Here is a 21259-nt window from a genome sequence, read left to right on the forward strand (position 1 = left end):
TTTTTATCTCAAAAACTTCTTTTTTTGATTTTTATTTTATTTTATTTCACACATTATGAAATTTAAATCACTCATTTTCAATTCTTTCAAATTATATCATTATTCATATCTTTAAAATATATGTCATTCGATCTTTATTCAACAGCCACAGTTAATTAAAAATTACTCGATCTCATTCAACGACTAAAATTTGTCATAATGTAATTACAAAAAATATAACTCCAAAATTAATTTGTTATGTTTTGACTTTTGGCACATATGATTAGCCTTACACTCTCATCACACTTATCTCACCCCTTGATTAAAAATTACTTTTAAAAATCTATTATGTATTTTTCTTCTACAAGATACCTCCTGCAACAACCCAACTAGCCAATTTCAGGTTATCACACTTATCATACATGCATATGTGACATGCATATTAATTATTTGCACAAAAAATTGTAAAATATATTATCTACAATCCACCTATATCTTAATTTTTTTTAGTTCCATCACCTAACTATTTTAACCCTTTAGAGAAATAACAAATAATCATTAACACATTCTATAGTTGGCTAAAGCTTTCATCTATGGTGACTAAATCCAACCACAACCATAGTCACACAAACTTCTCTTCCCCTAAATTTTGTAACAAAAGAATACATTAATACAACATACAAAAACAACACTAACCAAAAAATAATAATCAAACAATAGAAGATAAAAAGAAAGCTCCCAAAATCTTAGCTTATATTATGAGTGGTGTGACAATAAGGTAAAAAGAGAGCTTTGTTTGTTATGAGAAATCCACTCACATTCCATAAAAAATTATTATAATTACCTAACAATTATCTCATTCATCCATAAATTCACCAAACCATTCTTTCTTTTTCATTTCATACACATTCTCTTTTTGTACCAAACAAAACTTATAGAGTTGAGTTTGTTTACTTGTTTTTTATAATTTTTTCTTTATTAATTCATAAACAAAAAAAATTAGCAAGATTACTAGTCAACTAATTTTAACTTCATCATCATAACCTTTAGTTAGTAATAAGCTTTTTCTTTTGACTTACTTTGGTTCTTTTCTCTCAAATAAGCTAATTTTCCCTTGTTTAAGTCATGGGAATCTTGTCCATAAGTTATTCCTCAAACTTAATCACTAAACTCATAAAAGTGCCTGAAAATAATAATTGGTATATTCCAACAAGGAGAAAGACAACAACAAATGTTGTTGTGTTTTGTCATCAAGGTGGTGGTGGAAGTAGTGGAAATGTGATTAAATCTTCTAATATGTCTTCTGTTTTGTCATCATTGGTTAGTTCAGATCATGCTGCAACAACATTAATGGATGCTGGAAGTTTGGTCTTGTCACCAAATGGTAAAACTCAAGGTGATATTGTTGTTAAGGATATGGTTCCTTATGGTGGAACAACATCTACTACTACATTAATTAATGGACTTGAAGATGATGGAATTGGCATTGTTAAATTTCTTAGAGGGAAGAAGTTTTTTGTTACTGGTGCTACTGGATTTCTAGCAAAAGGTACAATCCAATCAACCTAAGTGTCTGTTTGTTACGGATTATAAAAAAAAAATTAGAAATTGAAAAGTTAGATATTAATTTTTAGAGATTAAGCCCGATGTTGGCTTGGTGGTGAAAGTTTGAGACCTTGGAGTGTGTTTCTCTCAAGGCCTCATGTTCGAATTATTCTGGTGTCACTCCTCTGTTGGGTCGGTCCATTCTGCCTTTAAATGGGCACCTTTGCAAGTGAACAGTGGAATTGATGTCTCTCAAGTTAGTCGGTCTTTAGGATGGATAGCAATTGTTAAATGTTTTTTAGACATTAAAAAAAGTAGAGTGGACCTGAGTACAGCAAAAAACTATTTTTGTGTTTTTTACTATGATAAAATGCACTTTGAAAAAAAAATGATCTATTAAAAATGATTTTTTTAGGAAAGTTACTGAAAACAATGGTTTAGTTTGTAGATATTTTTTTATCAGGTTTCTCATTTTTTAGAAATCTGTAACAAACGTATGAAAACTTTAAAAAGTGATTAAAAGAAAACAAGTGACTTTTTTTCATCAAAGTTGTTACAAACTAGCTCTAATATTTTAGTTTATAATAATAATAATAATGACATTTGTATATTATTAATCCAGTTCTTATTGAGAAGATTCTAAGGACAGAACCTGAAGTTGGAAAAATGTATCTCTTGATCAAAGCAAAGAATAAGCAAGCTGCAATGGAGAGATTACATAATGAAGTATTTTAGTTTTTTTGTTAAGAAATTTTTATAATTTTTTCAATATTGTATTTATCAAAATTAATGGCTTTTTCACTTACATGCTTATATTATCTCATTAATTAATATTTAGTTTTTGTGTTTTATAGATCATAAATACAGAACTTTTCAGATCCCTTAGACAAATCCATGGAAAATCATACCAATCCTTTATGTTGAGCAAGCTAGTTCCTATTGTAGGAGATATTTGTGAAACAAATCTTGGACTAGATGAAGATTTATCTAATGTTATTGAAGATGAGGTTGATGTAATTGTAAATTCTGCAGCTAATACAACTTTTGATGAAAGGTAAAAAAGTTATTATACATTCATTAATCATAAATTCTCATGTTTTATTTTTGAGTTAAATAGTTTAATTATTTAACTAGTTTTTTTATATTTTTTTTATTATATTTTTTTATCAGATATGATACTGCAATCAACATAAACACTCGAGGGCCGTGTCGCCTTATGGCGATCGCGAAAAAGTGCAAGAAGCTTAAGCTCTTTCTTCATGTTTCTACAGGTTAAAAAATAAATGGATTAAATTTTTTTAGTACTTTCACTAAAAATGACAAATTATTTACTTGTAATGTGTAGCTTATGTAAATGGACAAAGGCAAGGTAGAATAATGGAAAGACCATTTAGCATTGGTGATTGCATAGCAAGAGAGAAACTTATATCTGGTGTTCCACCAAAATTCCTTCCTATTTTGGACATTGAAAATGAAATCAATCTTGTTTTAAAGAACAATGATAACATTGAAGACAATTTACTAGCTCAAAAGATGAGGGAGATGGGTCTAGAGAGGTATTTTTAGTAACCTTATGTTTTACATGACTCTTTATTTTCACAAGTTTTAGAATATTCTTAATTTGATTTCACTTGTGACTAACCATGTTTTAGTTTGAATCCTGGTTATAACAATCATCGGCAACAGTTTTTGGTCGAACCCCAGATCACCAGAACCCCTTTCTCATGTGAATCGGAGGGTTAAAAAAAAATAACGAATCTGTTTGTTTGTCTGTCGGTCTATTAATTAAGTGAATATTCTTAAAATTTATGAGCTTATTTTTTTCTCTTCTATATAGGGCTAAAAGATTTGGCTGGCAAGATACTTATGTGTTCACAAAGGCAATGGGAGAAATGATGATTGACAAATTGAGGGAAGATATTCCGGTTGTTGTAATTAGACCAAGTGTTATTGAGAGCACTTTGAGTGAACCATTTCCTGGATGGATGGAAGGAAATAGGTACTCTCTCCATCTTTAATTATACTTCGGTTTTTGAATAAATCTGAAAAATTGACTTTTAGTTATAATTAAGGATAGAGTAGTAAGTCACAACCTCTTTCTTACAAGGAAAAAAAACCCACCAACATTTTTCTTCTTCTTGTAACTACTAGGATGATGGATCCAATAGTTCTTTGCTATGGTAAAGGACAGCTAACTGGTTTCTTGGTAGATCCTAATGGAGTTCTTGATGTGGTAAGTGACACTAAATTTTAGTTTGTTTCACACAATTCATTATCTAAAAATTAAAAGAGAAGCAAGCACACATATATACATATATCCACCAGACACAACACTGACACGACACATAGACCATAGTAATAATATGAGAAAATAAATGTGATTAAAAGTAATCAAATACTCCTTCTTGATTCAATTATAATAAAAAATAACTAATTATCAATAATGGCCAACCTCGTTTTACTTGAGTTAAGAGTAGTATGTAGGTTTTGTGTAGGTGTCAAACACCGACACATGTCAACACGGTTTAATTTGAAGTGTCGGTGCTACGTAGTAAAAAATTTCATAAACTCGATAGATTAAGTCAATAATTCTTACACTAACATGATTTTACTTTTTCTCAATAATATAGGTCCCAGCAGACATGGTTGTTAATGCAACATTAGCAGCAATGGCAAAACATGGAACAGCACAAAAAGCAGATATCAATGTTTACCAAATTGCTTCATCTGTGGTTAACCCTTTAGTCTTCCAAGACCTTACAAGGCTTCTCTATGAACATTACACTTCATCACCGTGCATTGATTCAAAGGGTAACCCAATTCAAGTTCCACTTATGAAATTGTTTAGCTCTTCAGAAGAATTCTCTGGTCACCTATGGAGAGATGCTCTTCAGAAAAGTGGTTTGACAGCATTGGCTTCCTCAAAGGGAAAGATGTCTCAAAAAATTGAAAACATTTGTAGAAAATCAGTTGAGCAAGCAAAGTACTTGGCCAAAATCTATGAACCTTACACATTTTATGGTGGAAGGTTAGATACTTATTTAACTTCGCACTCTTTAACTAATTAAAGTCAGAGCCGACCTAAGGGTCAGTGAGGCTGAAAGTAAATTTTTAGAGGGGAGGGACATTTTCCTCCCCCAAAATCATTTTGGAATATACATTCAGATAAAATATAATTTTGTGTGGTTTAGCAATACATTTTAGAATAAAACTTTCAGTTATTGTTCCGTCTGAAAATACACTTCAAAAGATTTTTTAGATATTTGGAGTAAGCAAAGTTGTTTTCTTTTGTGGGAGATTGGATTTTTTTTATGCACATAGACCTTTTTGCTTTATAAATACTAGTTTGCGAGTATTTTTTTTTTTGACGTGTGCCATTTTTTCTTTTATAAAACCTGCCAATAAATAATTGAGAGCTTCGTTTGATAAACTTCGTCTTTCTAAAAAATCACACATGTATCTGGAAGTATATTTCCGGCAGACAAAAAACTATAAACTTCCAAAAGACAGAAAATCTATATTTTTGTCCGAAAGTATACTTCTAGATATATGACACAAGAACTGCGTTTTTTGTGAAAGTATACTTTTGAAGTGACTTTGAGAATGAATTAGTGATTTTAAAACAAATAATTGTGAGTCTATGATGCAGGTTTGACAATAGTAATACACAAAGATTGATGGAAAAAATGTCTGAAGAAGAAAAGAGGGAATTTGGCTTTGATGTAAAAGGCATAGATTGGAAAGATTATATCACAAATGTTCATATACCTGGTCTAAGGAGACATGTCATGAAAGGAAGAGGAATGAGCAATCAGTGAATCACATCTTGTGTGACATGTAATCATTAGTTAGTAGTAGTAGTCTTACTCTTATGCTTCAACAAAATGTGATAGATTTTATATATACTTCATCTTTCCTTGAAACCTTTAGGTGTGGTAAAAACTACTATGGTATATCCTTCATTATCCATAATGTAATTTTATAATGATATTAATAATGATAATCAAATTTCTGTAATCTATTTTACTTCAAGGTTATGATAGAGTCTTTTGGAATTTTCTTAAGCTTACTCTGCAAGACTTTGACTTTCTAAAGTTAAATCATTAATCTTATTTATAAATTCTATAGTTTGTTTCTTCTTTTTCTTTGAAGTGGATAAGTAAAAAAAAAAATTCTAGCTTCTATCAATAAAATCACCAATGTTAAAAATGCTAAAACTACTATTTTAATGAAAACATAAAGAAAGTTAAACGAAATTAAACTAATTAAGATAAATAAAATAAAATATTTTCATTCATTTTAGGCACCTTTCATATAGTGTCACAAAAACTATATACATATATAGATATTGAGCTACTAGTGGATGCCTAAAAGCTTAAAAATCCAACTAACTAAATAAAATATAAATCCATCTAACGATGTAAATAGTTAAATACAATATCTTATTAATATCTAAATTATTTAATTATTAGCGTGACACGTGGATCAGCTATCTATTTACCTCTTTGTTCTTTTTATGGAGAAGTTATTTTTGTTGATTCTAGAAAAAGTTTAAGAATTTTTTTTTTTCTACCCCAATAATCTTCCATCTACCCCAACACAAATTTTTTAATGACGAAAATGCCCTCCTATATAAAGTAAAACCGTAAAAAAAAATTCATTTTCCACTCACATCTCAAAAAAGTGTTCCGGTGTTGTGAAAGAGGAATTTGAGAGAGTAAGTACGAATAACAAACCGGAACGCTTTTTTCAAGTGTTCCGGTATGAATATTCATACCGGAACACTTGAAAAATCATACCAGAACACTTGAAAAAAGCGTTCCGGTATGAATATTCATACCGGAACACTTGAAAAAAAGTGTTCCGGTATTAAAATTTCTCATCTGTTTCGCTTGTTATTGTTTGCATACCGGAATACTCAAACCCAAGTGTTCCGGTATGCATTTTTAAACTATATTTGCATTTTTTTATTAATGAATGTTGTTTTCTATTTTCAGTGGCGCGTATCAGAGGACGCGATGGTAGAATTAGGCGTTCCGAAGATCTCGGACGTGAAGAGTTTCTACGGCGCCAGGCGGAGGAGCAGCAGCAGGAGGAGGAGCTTGTGCCGGAGGTGCAACCTGTGGTGCAGCCTGTGGTGTGGCCTGGAGGACCGATTGATACTAGTCTTCTGACACGGTATCATGAGCACGTTGCTCGTCATGTATGGTTTGGCGAGGTAATCTATTTTTATTTATAATTTTAGTTAAAGTTCAATGAAATGTATAGCAGTAGGATGTAATTGTGATAAACTTATTTACAATCCTTTTCATATAATGTAGGAACGTCATGGACCAAGAATTGAATTAAAGATAGCATCTCTCGGTGGCAAACTGGCCGAATGAGTTCCTAATCAACATCCACGATATGTTGAAGGTTGGATGACTGCATCTGAGTTGAGATCACTTGAGCGGACCAGTTTGAACAAGGTTGATCCGAATCTTATATCCGCGTATGTTGAGAGATGACACCCAGAGACATCGTCATTTCACATGCCGTTCGGTGAAATGACAATTACACTGGATGATGTTGCATGTTTGTTGCATATTCCTATTAGGGGTGACTTTTACACACCGTCATCGTTCACAGAAGAAGAAGCTGCGGCACTTGCAACTGAATTGTTGGGTGTCAGTCTTCAGTGTGCGGCCAGAGAGACAAGAAAGCAGCGAGGTGGATATTTTTCTCAATAGTGGCTATTTGATAACTACATAAGGCAGTGTGAAGTTGAAAATTATGATTGTGCTGCTAGGTCGTATTTGTTGTTGTTGATTGGCTGTACCTGAAGTAACAATGTTTGTCACAAGAAAGGGGGGTTTGAATTGTGACCCTTTAAAAATTTAACTGCAAAACAATTTAAGCACAATAACACACTACGATAGTAAATGGTTAGATTAACTGGAGAACGTTCTCCTCGAATGTAAGTGCAATATAGTGATTCGTGTGAGTTAGTGTTTGCACAAATAAAAGAGTAAGGGAAGAGAAGATCACACAAAGAATTTATCCTGGTTCACCCCTTAATAGTATGGGCTACTCCAGTCCCCACTTGCGTGAGATTATCCACTATAATCTAGACCAAGATTACAGAAAACTTCCCTTTGATCTAAGCCCAGATCAAAGACCCTTTATGATCTTAAACCAAGATCACAAAGCATCCAGCTATAACCAGCTGCTCTACCTCAATCAATTATACCCAATTGACTTGAGAGAATCCTAAGGTTTTTCAAATAATTTCTTTGGATCTAAGCTTATACACCTAACCGGATGTGAAGCTTACAAATTGATACACTCAAAGTACTCTACAAATATATGATCCTAGATTTCTAAAGAGCTTTAGAGTAAGAGTGAAAAGGAGAGCTTGTTTGAATGTATTAGATTGCTTTGTGTGCTTGAAGTTCTTGCTCTTCCAATTAAACCAACGTGCTATTTATAGATGGAGATGCTCCTTTGTTGCTTGGACATCACACATATCCGTTGTGAGTGAGGAACTAGCCGTTGTGAGAGAAACAAAACAGCCCATGTGATTTTGTCTTTGAGATGCTCCAGGAGATCATTCTTCTAATGGTCTCTGACTGTCACATTGTACTTGTTGGTCAGAAATATTCTTCCACCAACTGTCAATGAGTTGTCTCTGAGTGTATATCCCTTGCAAATGTATTTCCCATGTGGGAAAATAAGATTTGAATTCATTTGGATAAGATTGCCACCTAAGTGCAGAAACTGGGAGATCATTCTCCAGGACGCTGAAGACCATTCTCTGAGATGGTGTGGATAAGGTCCAACGAAAATATAGCTGTTGCAAGTTGTTGCAAGTTGTCAAACAGCTGTAAACTCTTCATCAAAGGCATAGAGTAGCCACTGTTCACTTGTCCTTCAAAGGACACATGAATAGTGAGATAAGTACTATTTTATGGGAGAGTGTAGCCACCCATGTCATAAGCTTGTACTTTGGATCAGATATGAACCTTCATTGCAAGCTGTATGTACTTGTTGCTGAGTTCTCATTGGTCTAGATTAACTTCTTTAATGATGTTCTTGGAGAACATAAAGCCTTGTTGCAAGATGTGAAGTTATTATTCCTTAAAGAAGCTTATTCGAGTAAGCTCAAGAACCAAAATCAATTCCTTGCCTTAAATGACTTATTTGCACTGTTATGATCCTTTAATAAGTCCAACTTAAAAGTTCTTTCTTGTCTTGTACCAGTTGACTTGAATAAGTGCTTATGCTTTAGAACACATAAGTCTGGAGACCAATCTGAGATCATTCTCTTGAGGCAGATTTGTCTAAAACGTGCTTGATTCTTTTCTTATGAGTGAAACAAGGTTAATTTAATCCATTGCATCTGTTCTTAAATTAAATCACTCAAGAGCACTTGTTAGATCACAAAATGATCAGAATCAAATTAAAATTTAATTAAGGGTTGTTATCTTTAAAACATCAAAATAGGATTTTGTCTCAACAATCTCCCCCTTTTTGATGATGACAAAACCTTTAATTAATTTTTGATTGTGATTCTGATTAAACCATATTCAGTAATAATACTTGTGATTTAATCATATAAAGCTCCCCCTCAATTTTAGCATTCTTTATGAATTTATAAAATATGCAAATGCAAATTGAGTAAAAATATGTAAAGACATAAATTTGAATCAAACATAACATTCATTAATCAAACTCATAATCAGAGAATATGACATTGTTCAGGTACATGATTAATGATCAAAACAAAGTGATTCAAAACATAAAAGTAATTTAAAACATAATCTAATTCTTAGAATTCAAACAACATACAATTAGAAGTTGAAACCAAAACAACTTCCAACTATATCTACAAATTCTAAGACTGATAATACATAATTAGAAACAAACATAGCAATTCAAAAGAGTCTAAAAAACTTCACAATCTCCCCCTAATTACTACAGAGTTCATTCTCCCCCTTTTGTCAACAGCAAAAAGAGGTGGGAGGCATTAGAAAACGCTTCTAAGGATCAGCTGGTGGAGAGTTATCAGGGCTGGAATCCTGGTCAAGTTCTGGAAAATCAGGAACTTGTGGAGGAGGATTGGATGGAGGTGGATTGATACGCATTGCTGGGCAAAATTCTTCTGTGAGCCAAGTTCTGAAGAGTTGGTGTTCATGGATGGTGTAGTTCATCAGAGTGTTGTTGATTTTGATGGCTTGGAAGATCTTAGTCATATCTTTTTCAACTTTTGATTTTTTGGAAGACTTGTTAGTGAAGGAATGGATGTTGGCAGAACTTTGATATGCAGCAGAATCATGTGGGATATTTGTGCAAAAAGAGCTAAGTGAAACAAAATTTGGAGGAAAAGAAGGTAGTGATGGTCCAGCATCAGTAAACACAGGTTGATGCATCTGAGCATACTCAGGAGGGGTTTGAATGAAATTTCTCAGAAAATCTGAAGTGGTGGTGTTGAAAGAGGTTTGAGGTGATGTCATCAAAGGTGAGAAAATTGATGTATTCACTGGATTGTTTGAAAAACCATCAGTTAAGACAGTGGTGAATTGATTTTCAGAGTTATGTCCTAAGTTATCAAATTCTAAGGATACAAAGGGGTTAAACTGAATGGAGGTGGTTTTCTCACTTACATTTTCCTTGCTTTTTTCACTAGCTGAGACAGGGAGAACGGTCTCTGGATGGTCTTCCTGTTGTGTAGTCATGACTTCAGCTAGAAGGTCCAGATTGTTGTCCTTTTCAAATTCTTCTCTTTTCCTTTTCTGGCCTTGTTCACTAATGGTGTGGTCTTCAATATCTCCTATGAACTTCATTCTTCCAATATTCTTTAGAGAGAATGTGGTAGATGAATTCTTTCCTTCTTCTCCTTCAAAGCTTACTTTGAACTTGTTGAAGACTCTTGTTAGAAACATACCATAAGGAAGAGTGACTTTTCTGAATTCATTTTCAATGACAGAAACCATATGTTTGAGCATGACAAAGGGTAGGTTGAGAGGAATTTTGTTGAACATATGATACATTATCAACATATCATTGTCAGTGACTTTATCCTTGCTACCTTTTCTGGGAAAGATGGCATGAAGACACATGTTGTGGAACATTTTGAACACAAGTTTAAGTTTGGAAGAGGATGGATTTTTGAGAGAGGTTCCGGGTTCATAGATTTCAGACATGAATGTTTCCTTGTTCACTCCTGCCATGGAGAACCAGCTTTCTCCATACAGTTTGTGACCAGATGAGGGTACATCTAAGAGTTCACTGAGGAGTTGTTCAGTGACCTTGAATTTGATTCCTTTGAGTTCAGAGGCAATGTAGGTTTGTTCAGAGGAAATAACAGCATTGAAGTAAAAAGCTGAGATAAGGTTAGGATAATGAGTTTCTCTAATGTTGAACAAGTTTGTCCATCCAAGAGGGTTGGTATATTGAGTTAGGTCATGATCTGTGTTGATAAGATCATCAAAGTTATACACTCTACCAGGAAGAACAGGTTTTTTCTTTGAAAAGATTTCGAAGCTTTGTTGACAATCCTCATGAATAAGAGGAGCAGGTTTTTTGAGTTTTCTAATCATGATATCTTCTTCAGAAGATTCAGATTTTGAGGGTTTGGAGTGGTGTTTGGACGATGAAGGTCTTTTTGAGTAGGTTTTAATTTCAGGAACGGATTTGGCTTTTGGAGAGCCTGAGTGTGTATTTTCTGAATCATCATCAGAGAGAGAATACACAGTTTTATCTATTGCTGGTCTTCTCCCAGCACCTGAGGCTAATCTACTTGATTTTCTGACTTTTGAAACATCAAGTGATTTGGATTTTTTGGTTTTGTTCGAAGTTGAAGTCTTCTTAGAGATAGGGTTAGTTTTGATTTTTGGAGTGGTGGTTTTGATTTCAGCAGCGGTTTGAGAACATTGAATGGGTTCAATGACGGTTTTACAAGTAATTGGAATGGCTCCAATTAAAACTTCAGAGATTTGAACCATTGATGGTGGTGGTGATGCAGGTGTGGTTTCTAAAGTGGGTTGGTTTGTTTGAGGAATATTTGAGGGATTTGATTGAACTTCAATCTCATTTTCACGATTTGAAAGGGATTTAGACGAGGTAGAGGAGGATGATTTGGTACCTGACTTTTGAGAAGAGGATGAACAACTTTCCATTTTGTTCTTGTTGGCTGGTCTCTTCAATCGAGCCATTGAAATCAAATTGATTTTGGGAAGATGAACAGTGAGGGTTTGATGAATAGTGGAGAAGAGATAAGGATTACGGAAGTGATGATGAAAGAGTGTAGAGTTTGTTTGGATTAAATAAACCACTAATGAGAGAGTGTCTAGAGAATAGGAAAGGATTTGATAGATAGGTTAGGTGTAGCTTAGTACAATTATGAATAGTTGTAAATTGTACTTAGGAAAACTAAAAGGAGAGAGAGAGAGAGAGTTAAGGCGTGAGAAAGAGAGAGACAAATGTCATGGGAAGAGTAAAAAATTTAAAAGTTATAATTAATTGGAGAAATAAACACTCAAGAGTTTTCAGACATAGCTTATATCATTTTTAAGACATGATCTTTTTCGTTCAGGGAAAGAATGTTCTCCTGACGTTCTCCAGGAAGAGGAATTTTGTTCAACAATGTTCAGCTGGAATTTTTATAATTCTTAAATTTTCTTTAATAAAATTAAAACGATCTTCAACTAGAGGTTTTGTAAAAATATCAGCTAGTTGAGACTCAGTGTCAACAAATATTAATTCAATATCCTTTTTGCAAACATGATCACGTATGAAATGATGTTTAATTTCAATATGTTTAGATCTAGAATGCTGAATGGGATTCTTTGATAAATTAATGGCACTAGTATTATCACACAGAATTTTAATATTTGTGTACCTTAGAGAAAAGTCCTCAAGCTGGTTTTTGATCCATATCACTTGTGAACAACAATTTGCAGCTGATACATATTCTGCTTCAGTTGTTGAGAGTGCTATGGTGTTTTGCTTTCTACAGCACCAACTTACAAGAGCTTCACCAAGAAATTGACAAGCACCACTTGTGCTTTTTCTTTCAAGCTTATCACCAGCATAGTCAGCATCACAATAGGCCTTTAGGTCAAAATGAGATCCTTTCTTGTACCATAGCCCAACATCTGGTGTTCCCACCAAATATCTAAAAATCCTTTTGACTGCTGTAAGGTGAGATTCTCTTGGAGATGTTTGAAATCTTGCACAAAGACCAACTGAGAATACAATGTCTGGTCTACTTGCAGTTAAATATAGAAGTGATCCAATCATTCCTCTATATTCCTTTTCAGACACATTTTTACCATTTTCATCTTTGTCTAAATTTGTTGATGGATGCATTGGAGTAGTCATGATCTTTGCTTCATTCATGTTGTATTTTTTGAGAAGATCTTTGATGTATTTTTCTTGACTAATAAAAATTCCATCATCTTGTTGCTTGATTTGCAAGCCAAGAAAGAATCTGAGTTCTCCCATCATGCTCATCTCAAATTCACTTTGCATAAGGTTTGAAAAATCCTCGCACATTTTTTCATTAGTAGCACCAAATATAATATCGTCAACATACACTTGTACAATTAATAAATCATTTTCATTTGTTTTTCTAAAAAGTGTTGTATCAATTTTTCCTCTAGAAAAACCATTTTCAATTAGAAAAGAGCTTAGTCTATCATACCATGCTCTTGGTGCTTGTTTAAGTCCATATAGAGCTTTGGTAAGTTTAAAAACATGATTAGGTTTTTGTTCATTTTTAAAACCAGGAGGTTGATGGACATAAACCTCTTCATTTAAAAATCCATTTAGAAAAGCACTTTTTACGTCCATTTGAAAAAGTTTAAAACATTTATGAGATGCATATGCAAGTAAGATTCTTATTGCTTCTAACCTTGCTACTGGTGCAAATGTTTCATCATAGTCTATACCTTCTTGTTGATTATAACCTTGAGCAACAAGTCTTGCTTTGTTGCGAATTACCTTACCATTTTCATCCATTTTGTTTCTGAAGACCCATCTAGTTCCAATGATAGAATGGTCTAAAGGATCTGGTACTAGCTTCCAAACTTCATTCTTCTCAAATTGTGAAAGTTCTTCTTTCATAGCAATTATCCATGATTCATCAGTGATTGCTTCTTCTATGGATTTTGGCTCAATTTGAGAGATCATAGCTAGATTGTTCTCATCAACTTGAAATGATCTTCTGGTTCTTACACCTTCTGCAGTGTCACCTATTATTTGTTCTTGAGGGTGATTGCTTGAAGGAAAATTGATACGATAAAAGCAGCGGAATTTTAAAATTTTCCTTTTGTGATCCTTACGAATGGTCATGAATTGTGTTTAGAGTTTTACCTTTTGGTTCGAAAACTCCCTTTAAATCACGAACGGCTATCGAACACTTCGAATCACGAACAAGGTCACGAACAAGAACCTCGAACCGTCACGAACAAGGTCACCACCAAGTCACCAACGAATTTGATCACAAGCGTTAAAGGTATAACGCCTCTAGCCAGTCCACACGAACAACAACCTTCAATGGAGTGCTAGCTCCAATGGTTTGAAGGGTTAGGAGAAAGGAGGCACAAAATAAGGATTAGGGTTTTTCACAAAAACTCTAGAAAGGTGATTAGGGTTTCTCAAGAGAGGAGAGAACAAAGGCTCATGAGAATGAGTAACAAAAGTGTGTAACTATTTCTCCTTACCACAAGGGTTCTATTTATAGAACCACTTGCCATGGCAAAATTACACTAAAGCCCTTTTAACTAAATGGGCTATAGTGGGCGCCATTCTCATGTAAATATGTCTAGTACATATTTGCACCCCCTTCTTGCTACATCATACCATATGATGTAATGCTCATTTTAATTACCATAATTCCCTTATCATATTTCCTTATTTCTCCAAGGTGCACCGTACCTTACGGTGTTCCAATCTCACTAGATTGTTCTTATGTGTGTGACCCTGTAGGTTTTCGTAACATTGACAATTATAATAAATCACTATTTATTACAATAAACAGTGAGCGGTATCTAGCAACACATCACTGCTACTCAAGTTACGAGAAATTAACATGTGATCTAAACATAACCTCTTGTGATAATATCAGTGTGTATAATTACCCCTTTGCCCTTTATGTCTATATTGAACACAAAACATACTTGGTGTCATCTTTGTCCAGTTCAATATTGGGCCCATGACATTTATCCTGTTATGCAGGATTGGCAAATTCCATCTAGGTCACTACTGTCCCTCAGCATGCTTTGTGAAGTACCCATCAACTGCCTTTATGGTTATCCTGTTACGGACAACGTTAGATCAGCAACAAAGTACTTGACTCCACATCTAGGGTACAAAGTGGTTTCAGGTCTAAGGGCGGTTTACACCATTATCACCATGAGAGTAACTTATGACACTTTGCATAACTTTGCATGTAGTACTCTCATAGCGGGTCAATCCAGTATAAATATTACTCCTAATATTTATACCTACGTCAAGACTTGATAACTCCTTATCCCATGATCCATGAGATGTGATCATCAGTCTATCTTCATAATAGTCTTTATGCTTTAAGGTTATCCCCTTTACCTTAAAGCTCGACTACGGATACTTTAAGAATAGTGTCCTTATGTTTAATATTATCTCATGATTAAGTCACACTTAATTATTAAACGGACTTTCTATTCTAGGGACTTCATTATTTTGCAACCTTACAAATATAATAAAGAAATGCCATATTTATATTCAAACTCCTAAAGCAAATACTATGAAAATAGATTGGCTCTTAGGGCTTACTCCAACAATCTCCCACTAGCACTAAAGTCAATCTAGGTTTCTCTTAATACCTATAGACTTAGTATGCCCATCACGCTTCAACTGCGCAAGAGGCTTTGTTAGTGGATAAGGAACTATTTCCTATGTTGGTATCTTACGTATCTTCCAACGTTCTATTTCGATCTCTATCGAAATATATAAGTGTCTAAGTATATTCATGAATCGTCGGTGAGATCTATTTTCAAGTGTTCTTGCAAGATTAAACTATTACCATCACTAATGTGATTAATGTGACTTGTAACACCGGAAACATATCTTTAGCTCAATCATGAGCCAAACGATCCAATCTTAAATACTCAACTTATTTAACTGAAACAAACATATTACGAAGCTTATCTTATAGCTTTCAATGCTTGTATTCAGCCATGATATACAATACATTGGTATGGAAACTTCCTTCATTATAACTTCCTTATAATGATCCTTCCCATACCTATCTATTTCAAGAAATAGGCCTTAGTTCCTTTAAGGTCCTTAGGGATATTCTTGAAGGTAAGTTAGTGTCAAACACTAATTTCAATTTTGGTACATAGGTTATTCCTAACTCTTTAGGAATTCTTGCCTAAGTGTTTCATCAAGAGTTATTTTCCTAGTCATGTCTCACATGTATAAGAAAAATGTCTTGATGATTAATATGATATCAGATATTATCACTCCCACTAAAACTTTGTATGCACAAGATTTATATTTGTCCTTCATTTGTTTTCCACAAAACTTTCAAAAGGAACAAATATTCAAATTTATTCGATCTAATCAAAGTTAGATAGGTTTGTCCTTGTTAATTTGTTTTCATAAAACTTCATAAAAGGAACAAACAATAATTTAATTTTCTGAGAACTCTATCTAATCAAAATTAGATAGCTACAAGTTATATACCTTTCTAGCATCATTTGGATCAACAAAACCCTTACGTATATGTCCAACGCATATATATGAGGTCATTCCAATTAAGGAATGCAACTTTGTTATCCATCTACCAAAACATGTAGTACAACATTTAGCAGAAGCAATCAAATATTATAAGGTATTCTTAATACCATCCATATCAGTGTTCAAAAAGAATACTCACTTTCATCGTATGAGTCTTACTCATCTTGAAGACATAACCATTATCTACATAAGGTTAGTGTATATGGATTCTGTATGAGATTTCATGGCATTTAGCCACTTCTCATAATCTAGATCGTCTTACGACCTTTTAGAAAGTCAAAGACTCATCTTCCATGAGAATCATATCACATTGCTGAGTCATGATAAAACCATACCTTGTAGCCATATGTGATATGTTAGACTTATCTTGGATTTGTGCAACTTTAAAACAATGGTTCTTCAACAACCTTGAGGAACCGGTTTGCATTCCCTTTTAAATAAATATGTTTTGTGGTACTTGAATTTATTCAAGTTCTATATCACTCCCACTGTCTCTTTTAGAGACACACTCCCACTAGAGGAATGTTTCAAACCTAGCAACAAAACAACCTTTTGTCCTTAAGAGTGATATAGGACCAATATCCCTTTCTTTAGGATATTTCCACTTATTCATTCATTCATTTGGAATTAGATTTTTCTAATAAATTTTAATCCAAAATTCTCATAAAGACAAACTTGGTACTCTTACCTCCATATCGCATATGGTGTCTTTATGATCATTTTAAAAGGGAACTAATTGTGGGTGAAGATTAATTATAAGTAAAGAGATTTATAGAAAGAGTCAATATATAATTAAACTATCCTTAAATCATGTCAAACATGATGTGATAAAATAGTTATTATAGTCTTTTAATTAAGTATTTACTGATATGACTCATTCATATAACTTAAATACTTTTGTCGAGTTCTATTTTCTTCATTGTTGAATTTCTTTGACAAATTCAAAGATTTCTAATTGGTGTCATACACCTACCAACATCTAATGATTTTAATCATCAATGTTAATGAAGTAAAATAAACTCAATATACAAAATATGTTTAGTGGTCGACATACATCTCATGTATATTGTTCAAATAGGTCATGCGTTATTTTATTGACACATCGAATATTTGTACTAAACAACAATGCTCTTGATATATTTAAGGTCCAAATCATATTTGGCTCTTATCACGATTGTTATAGATAACCCTATCAAGACCATGGAACCCTAGTCCATTACTTGACTTGGAGTAATAGTATAGAAAACTTTGCTTAAATGATAGGACCATTACTTGTCTTATCATTTAAGGCTACAATTCATATATTGTCAATACAAGATATACAATTGCTACTTCTATTACTAGATGGAATTCAATAACAATTATTGTGTTCCATTTCAAACTCGATTTTAAGTCATTGCATAAGCTCTCATTATCAATGAAACAATTTTCATTTTAGATATGGGTTGACTTAAAATTATAGCCAATGTTCTAATTCTTTAAGCATCTCTATTTTCGAAAAATTGAGATTCAACATCTTGTATCATATACTTTTGATGTAGAAATAGAAATTTTGACTTTCTATAACAATATGTGCATTATTGAAGTCTCACTTCATACTTTTGGTTTGACTCTTCCAAGAACTATTTACGTCATTTTTATTTAATGGTCTAACCATAGCCGTTCTACTTTGACAACCATTTTGTACTATTCAAATAAGAGGAATATAAATCTTATTTATATTATATCTCAAATCTTTGATAGTGCAAATTAATTCTCATTCAACTCAACAAATTCCGGTAGATATTCAAAACAATTTTGTCTATATCTATTCCATTATAATTTGTTAGATTGATCCTATGACCAACTTTTTGATCCATTGAGAAATTTATCATACTCTAAAGTTCTTTCAAAAGGATCTTACTTGAGATTAAATGATCACATCATTTATTATATATTCTATATCTAGACGTCAACTTGATGCTTCTAACAAGTATCCCTTTTCCAATCTAGTTATGGTAGGTTGTTCACAGTTTATAGTTCAAGACTTATAGTTTTCTCGCATTTGAGAACAATTCTCAATTTGTACCAATACAGAAACTCCTTTCTGAAAATCTTGTCCTTCATAAGGACAACTTAATATGTATTGTATTTCGAAATTCTAATTACAAAGATATGTAAGATATTATGACTAAATCATATTTAATTTGGTCTTTAATTAAATACGCTCTCTCACTATTTTACTCAAAACAAATGACCCTCGACATTTGATTCGGAAAATCCCGTTGGAAGATTTTCTAGTGAGAATGAGATCCATATTTCACTTCGTTTTAAGTCAGCGTTGGGCTGATTACACAAAACTTAGTTATTTAGGTAGGAAACTCCTTTCCAATTGTATCTCATACAACTCTCATATCCTTTCTATTGGGTGAATAACACTTATTCTAATCCATCACATGGAATGACCCAATACTTGCTTCTAAAGTCATATAATCTTATTATATTTTCTTTAGTTAAGTTAGACCCATTAAATAGCGATCGGATAAATAAATTACCTCACCGCAACTTATCAATATTGACAATGCACTTCGCGTTGGCAAAACCTACATTGATCGATATTGATCTTGAAGGGCGCTATTCGTTGGAAAGCAATAAAACTTAATATTAATTCCTTTGAGGGCTTTTATAATTAATTTGATCTCACCTTACCACGGCTTACATACAATGACGTCACTCCATACATAACATGCATCAACATACATAATATAATAAAATGAAACAGTTATGGCCCATAGCGCATTTGTTCTCCCAAGCCAATGAGAGAACCTAATCTAACCTAAAACGATCTATACTTCTCCAAGCATGATCTCCAAGGTTGACCTCCATTGTTCTTCTTCTTCATAATATTACATAATAATATAAAAGAATACTCGTTTTACATACGAGGGAGTGGATGAGAAGAGAATATAGAGAATAGAGATAAGGCACGACACGCAGGCCGTATTTAAAAACCAAATGCAATAAAATAAATAAACTAAGGCCATAACCGATCATCAAATATAATAATAACAAACAAACTTTATTATTATTAAAGTCTCATAATTAATTAAATCCGGCGATTGATCAAATCAGGTAAGTTTGATTCAAATATTTAATTCACAATTAAATATTTCGAATCAAAATTTGCTAAAATAAATAACATTATTTTAAAGTAGAATTAAATCTTTTGACAATTCTCCAAATATGGAAAATTATTTAATCAAAACCTTTTTGAATAAAATATTTCCAAAATTGGTAATATTATCTTTTAAAACAATTTTAAAAGATATTTCTAGAGATTTGAAACGATTTCATAATTAAATATATTTGTCAAATATGGAAAATTATTTAATCAAAACCCTTTTGAATAAAATATTTCCAAAATTGATGATATTAAAACAATTTTAAAAGATATTTCTAGAATTTTGAAACGATTTCAAAATTAAATATATTTATCATCTACTTTTCGCATCAACACTTGATACGTTTTGCAAATCCTAATTTTAATGACACAACATTTGTGCAACCCTTTCATGCCGTCAAAATTCCTTATGACCAAATTCAATCCAATTGATCAACATGTCATTGTTTCACCATACAAATGTCGGATTCCGAAACAAATGAACACGGCTCGCTTTAATTGAATAACTTTCATAATAATTTTAACGAAATTACTAACGGTATATCACATACACCATTTTGCATTACGGTTACTTATATCATATATAAGTTTATGGCCGTTCTTGATTGTGTAACCTTAGGACAATTAACATATCGCATGCTTCACCATACAAGTGTCGGATTCCGAAGCCGTTTCAATGTTAATTACCCAATTCATACACAAAACTTACATCACATGTAAGTATTGACCGTTCTTGTTCGTGTAACCTTAGGACAATCAACATATCGCATGCTCCACCATACAAGTGTCGGATTCCGGAGCCGTTTCAATGTTAATCATCCAATTTATACACAAACAACCGTCAAATTTTAATTACTCGATTTTAATCTTTTATTAACTGTTTTAATCATATTAAAACTGAATTCATGAATTTAAACAAACATCAATTCATGGTTTCGTAAGTGGCTCTGATACCACTGAAGGAAAATTGATACGATAAAAGCAGCGGAATTTTAAAATTTTCCTTTTGTGATCCTTACGAATGGTCATGAATTGTGTTTAGAGTTTTACCTTTTGGTTCGAAAACTCCCTTTAAATCACGAACGGCTATCGAACACTTCGAATCACGAACAAGGTCACGAACAAGAACCTCGAACCGTCACGAACAAGGTCACCACCAAGTCACCAACGAATTTGATCACAAGCGTTAAAGGTATAACGCCTCTAGCCAGTCCACACGAACAACAACCTTCAATGGAGTGCTAGCTCCAATGGTTTGAAGGGTTAGGAGAAAGGAGGCACAAAATAAGGATTAGGGTTTTTCACAAAAACTCTAGAAAGGTGATTAGGGTTTCTCAAGAGAGGAGAGAACAAAGGCTCATGAGAATGAGTAACAAAAGTGTGTAACTATTTCTCCTTACCACAAGGGTTCTATTTATAGAACCACTTGCCATGGCAAAATTACACTAAAGCCCTTTTAACTAAATGGGCTATAGTGGGCGCCATTCTCATGTAAATATGTCTAGTACATATTTGCACCCCCTTCTTGCTACATCATACCATATGATGTAATGCTCATTTTAATTACCATAATTCCCTTATCATATTTCCTTATTTCTCCAAGGTGCACCGTACCTTACGGTGTTCCAATCTCACTAGATTGTTCTTATGTGTGTGACCCTGTAGGTTTTCGTAACATTGACAATTATAATAAATCACTATTTATTACAATAAACAGTGAGCGGTATCTAGCAACACATCACTGCTACTCAAGTTACGAGAAATTAACATGTGATCTAAACATAACCTCTTGTGATAATATCAGTGTGTATA

The 21259-nt window shown here is 33.1% G+C and overlaps 1 protein-coding gene across 3 annotated transcripts; it reads left to right on the forward strand.

The window, feature by feature from the left end:
• The first annotated feature begins 489 nt into the window (after positions 1-489).
• LOC123906141 (fatty acyl-CoA reductase 2, chloroplastic) lies at positions 490-5541 on the forward strand. Of its 3 annotated transcripts, none has more exons than XM_045956000.1 (10): positions 492-757; positions 1305-1528; positions 2147-2250; positions 2379-2578; positions 2695-2795; positions 2870-3080; positions 3362-3523; positions 3676-3757; positions 4155-4552; positions 5174-5541. In XM_045956000.1, the coding sequence occupies exons 1-10, from the start codon at positions 738-740 to the stop codon at positions 5340-5342; spliced, it is 1671 nt and encodes a 556-aa protein (XP_045811956.1). In that variant the 5' UTR covers positions 492-737; the 3' UTR covers positions 5343-5541. The 3 variants fall into 3 exon arrangements, with proteins under 3 accessions (XP_045811950.1, XP_045811956.1, XP_045811964.1); XM_045956008.1 differs by having other exon boundaries at positions 493-757; positions 1310-1528; XM_045955994.1 differs by having other exon boundaries at positions 490-1528.
• Positions 5542-21259: the final 15718 nt, after the last annotated feature.

The sequence above is a fragment of the Trifolium pratense genome, linkage group LG1 (genome assembly GCF_020283565.1).
Source record: "Trifolium pratense cultivar HEN17-A07 linkage group LG1, ARS_RC_1.1, whole genome shotgun sequence".
NCBI lineage: Eukaryota > Viridiplantae > Streptophyta > Magnoliopsida > Fabales > Fabaceae > Trifolium > Trifolium pratense.

Bases quoted from the DNA above. Each gene is read 5' to 3' on its own strand.
- LOC123906141 (XM_045955994.1), top strand. From the start codon at position 1,105: ATGGGAATCTTGTCCATAAGTTATTCCTCAAACTTAATCACTAAACTC. The intron at 1,529-2,146 runs GTACAATCCAAT...TTATTAATCCAG, and splicing joins TACTGGATTTCTAGCAAAAG to TTCTTATTGAGAAGATTCTA. The intron at 4,553-5,173 runs GTTAGATACTTA...TCTATGATGCAG, and splicing joins TACACATTTTATGGTGGAAG to GTTTGACAATAGTAATACAC.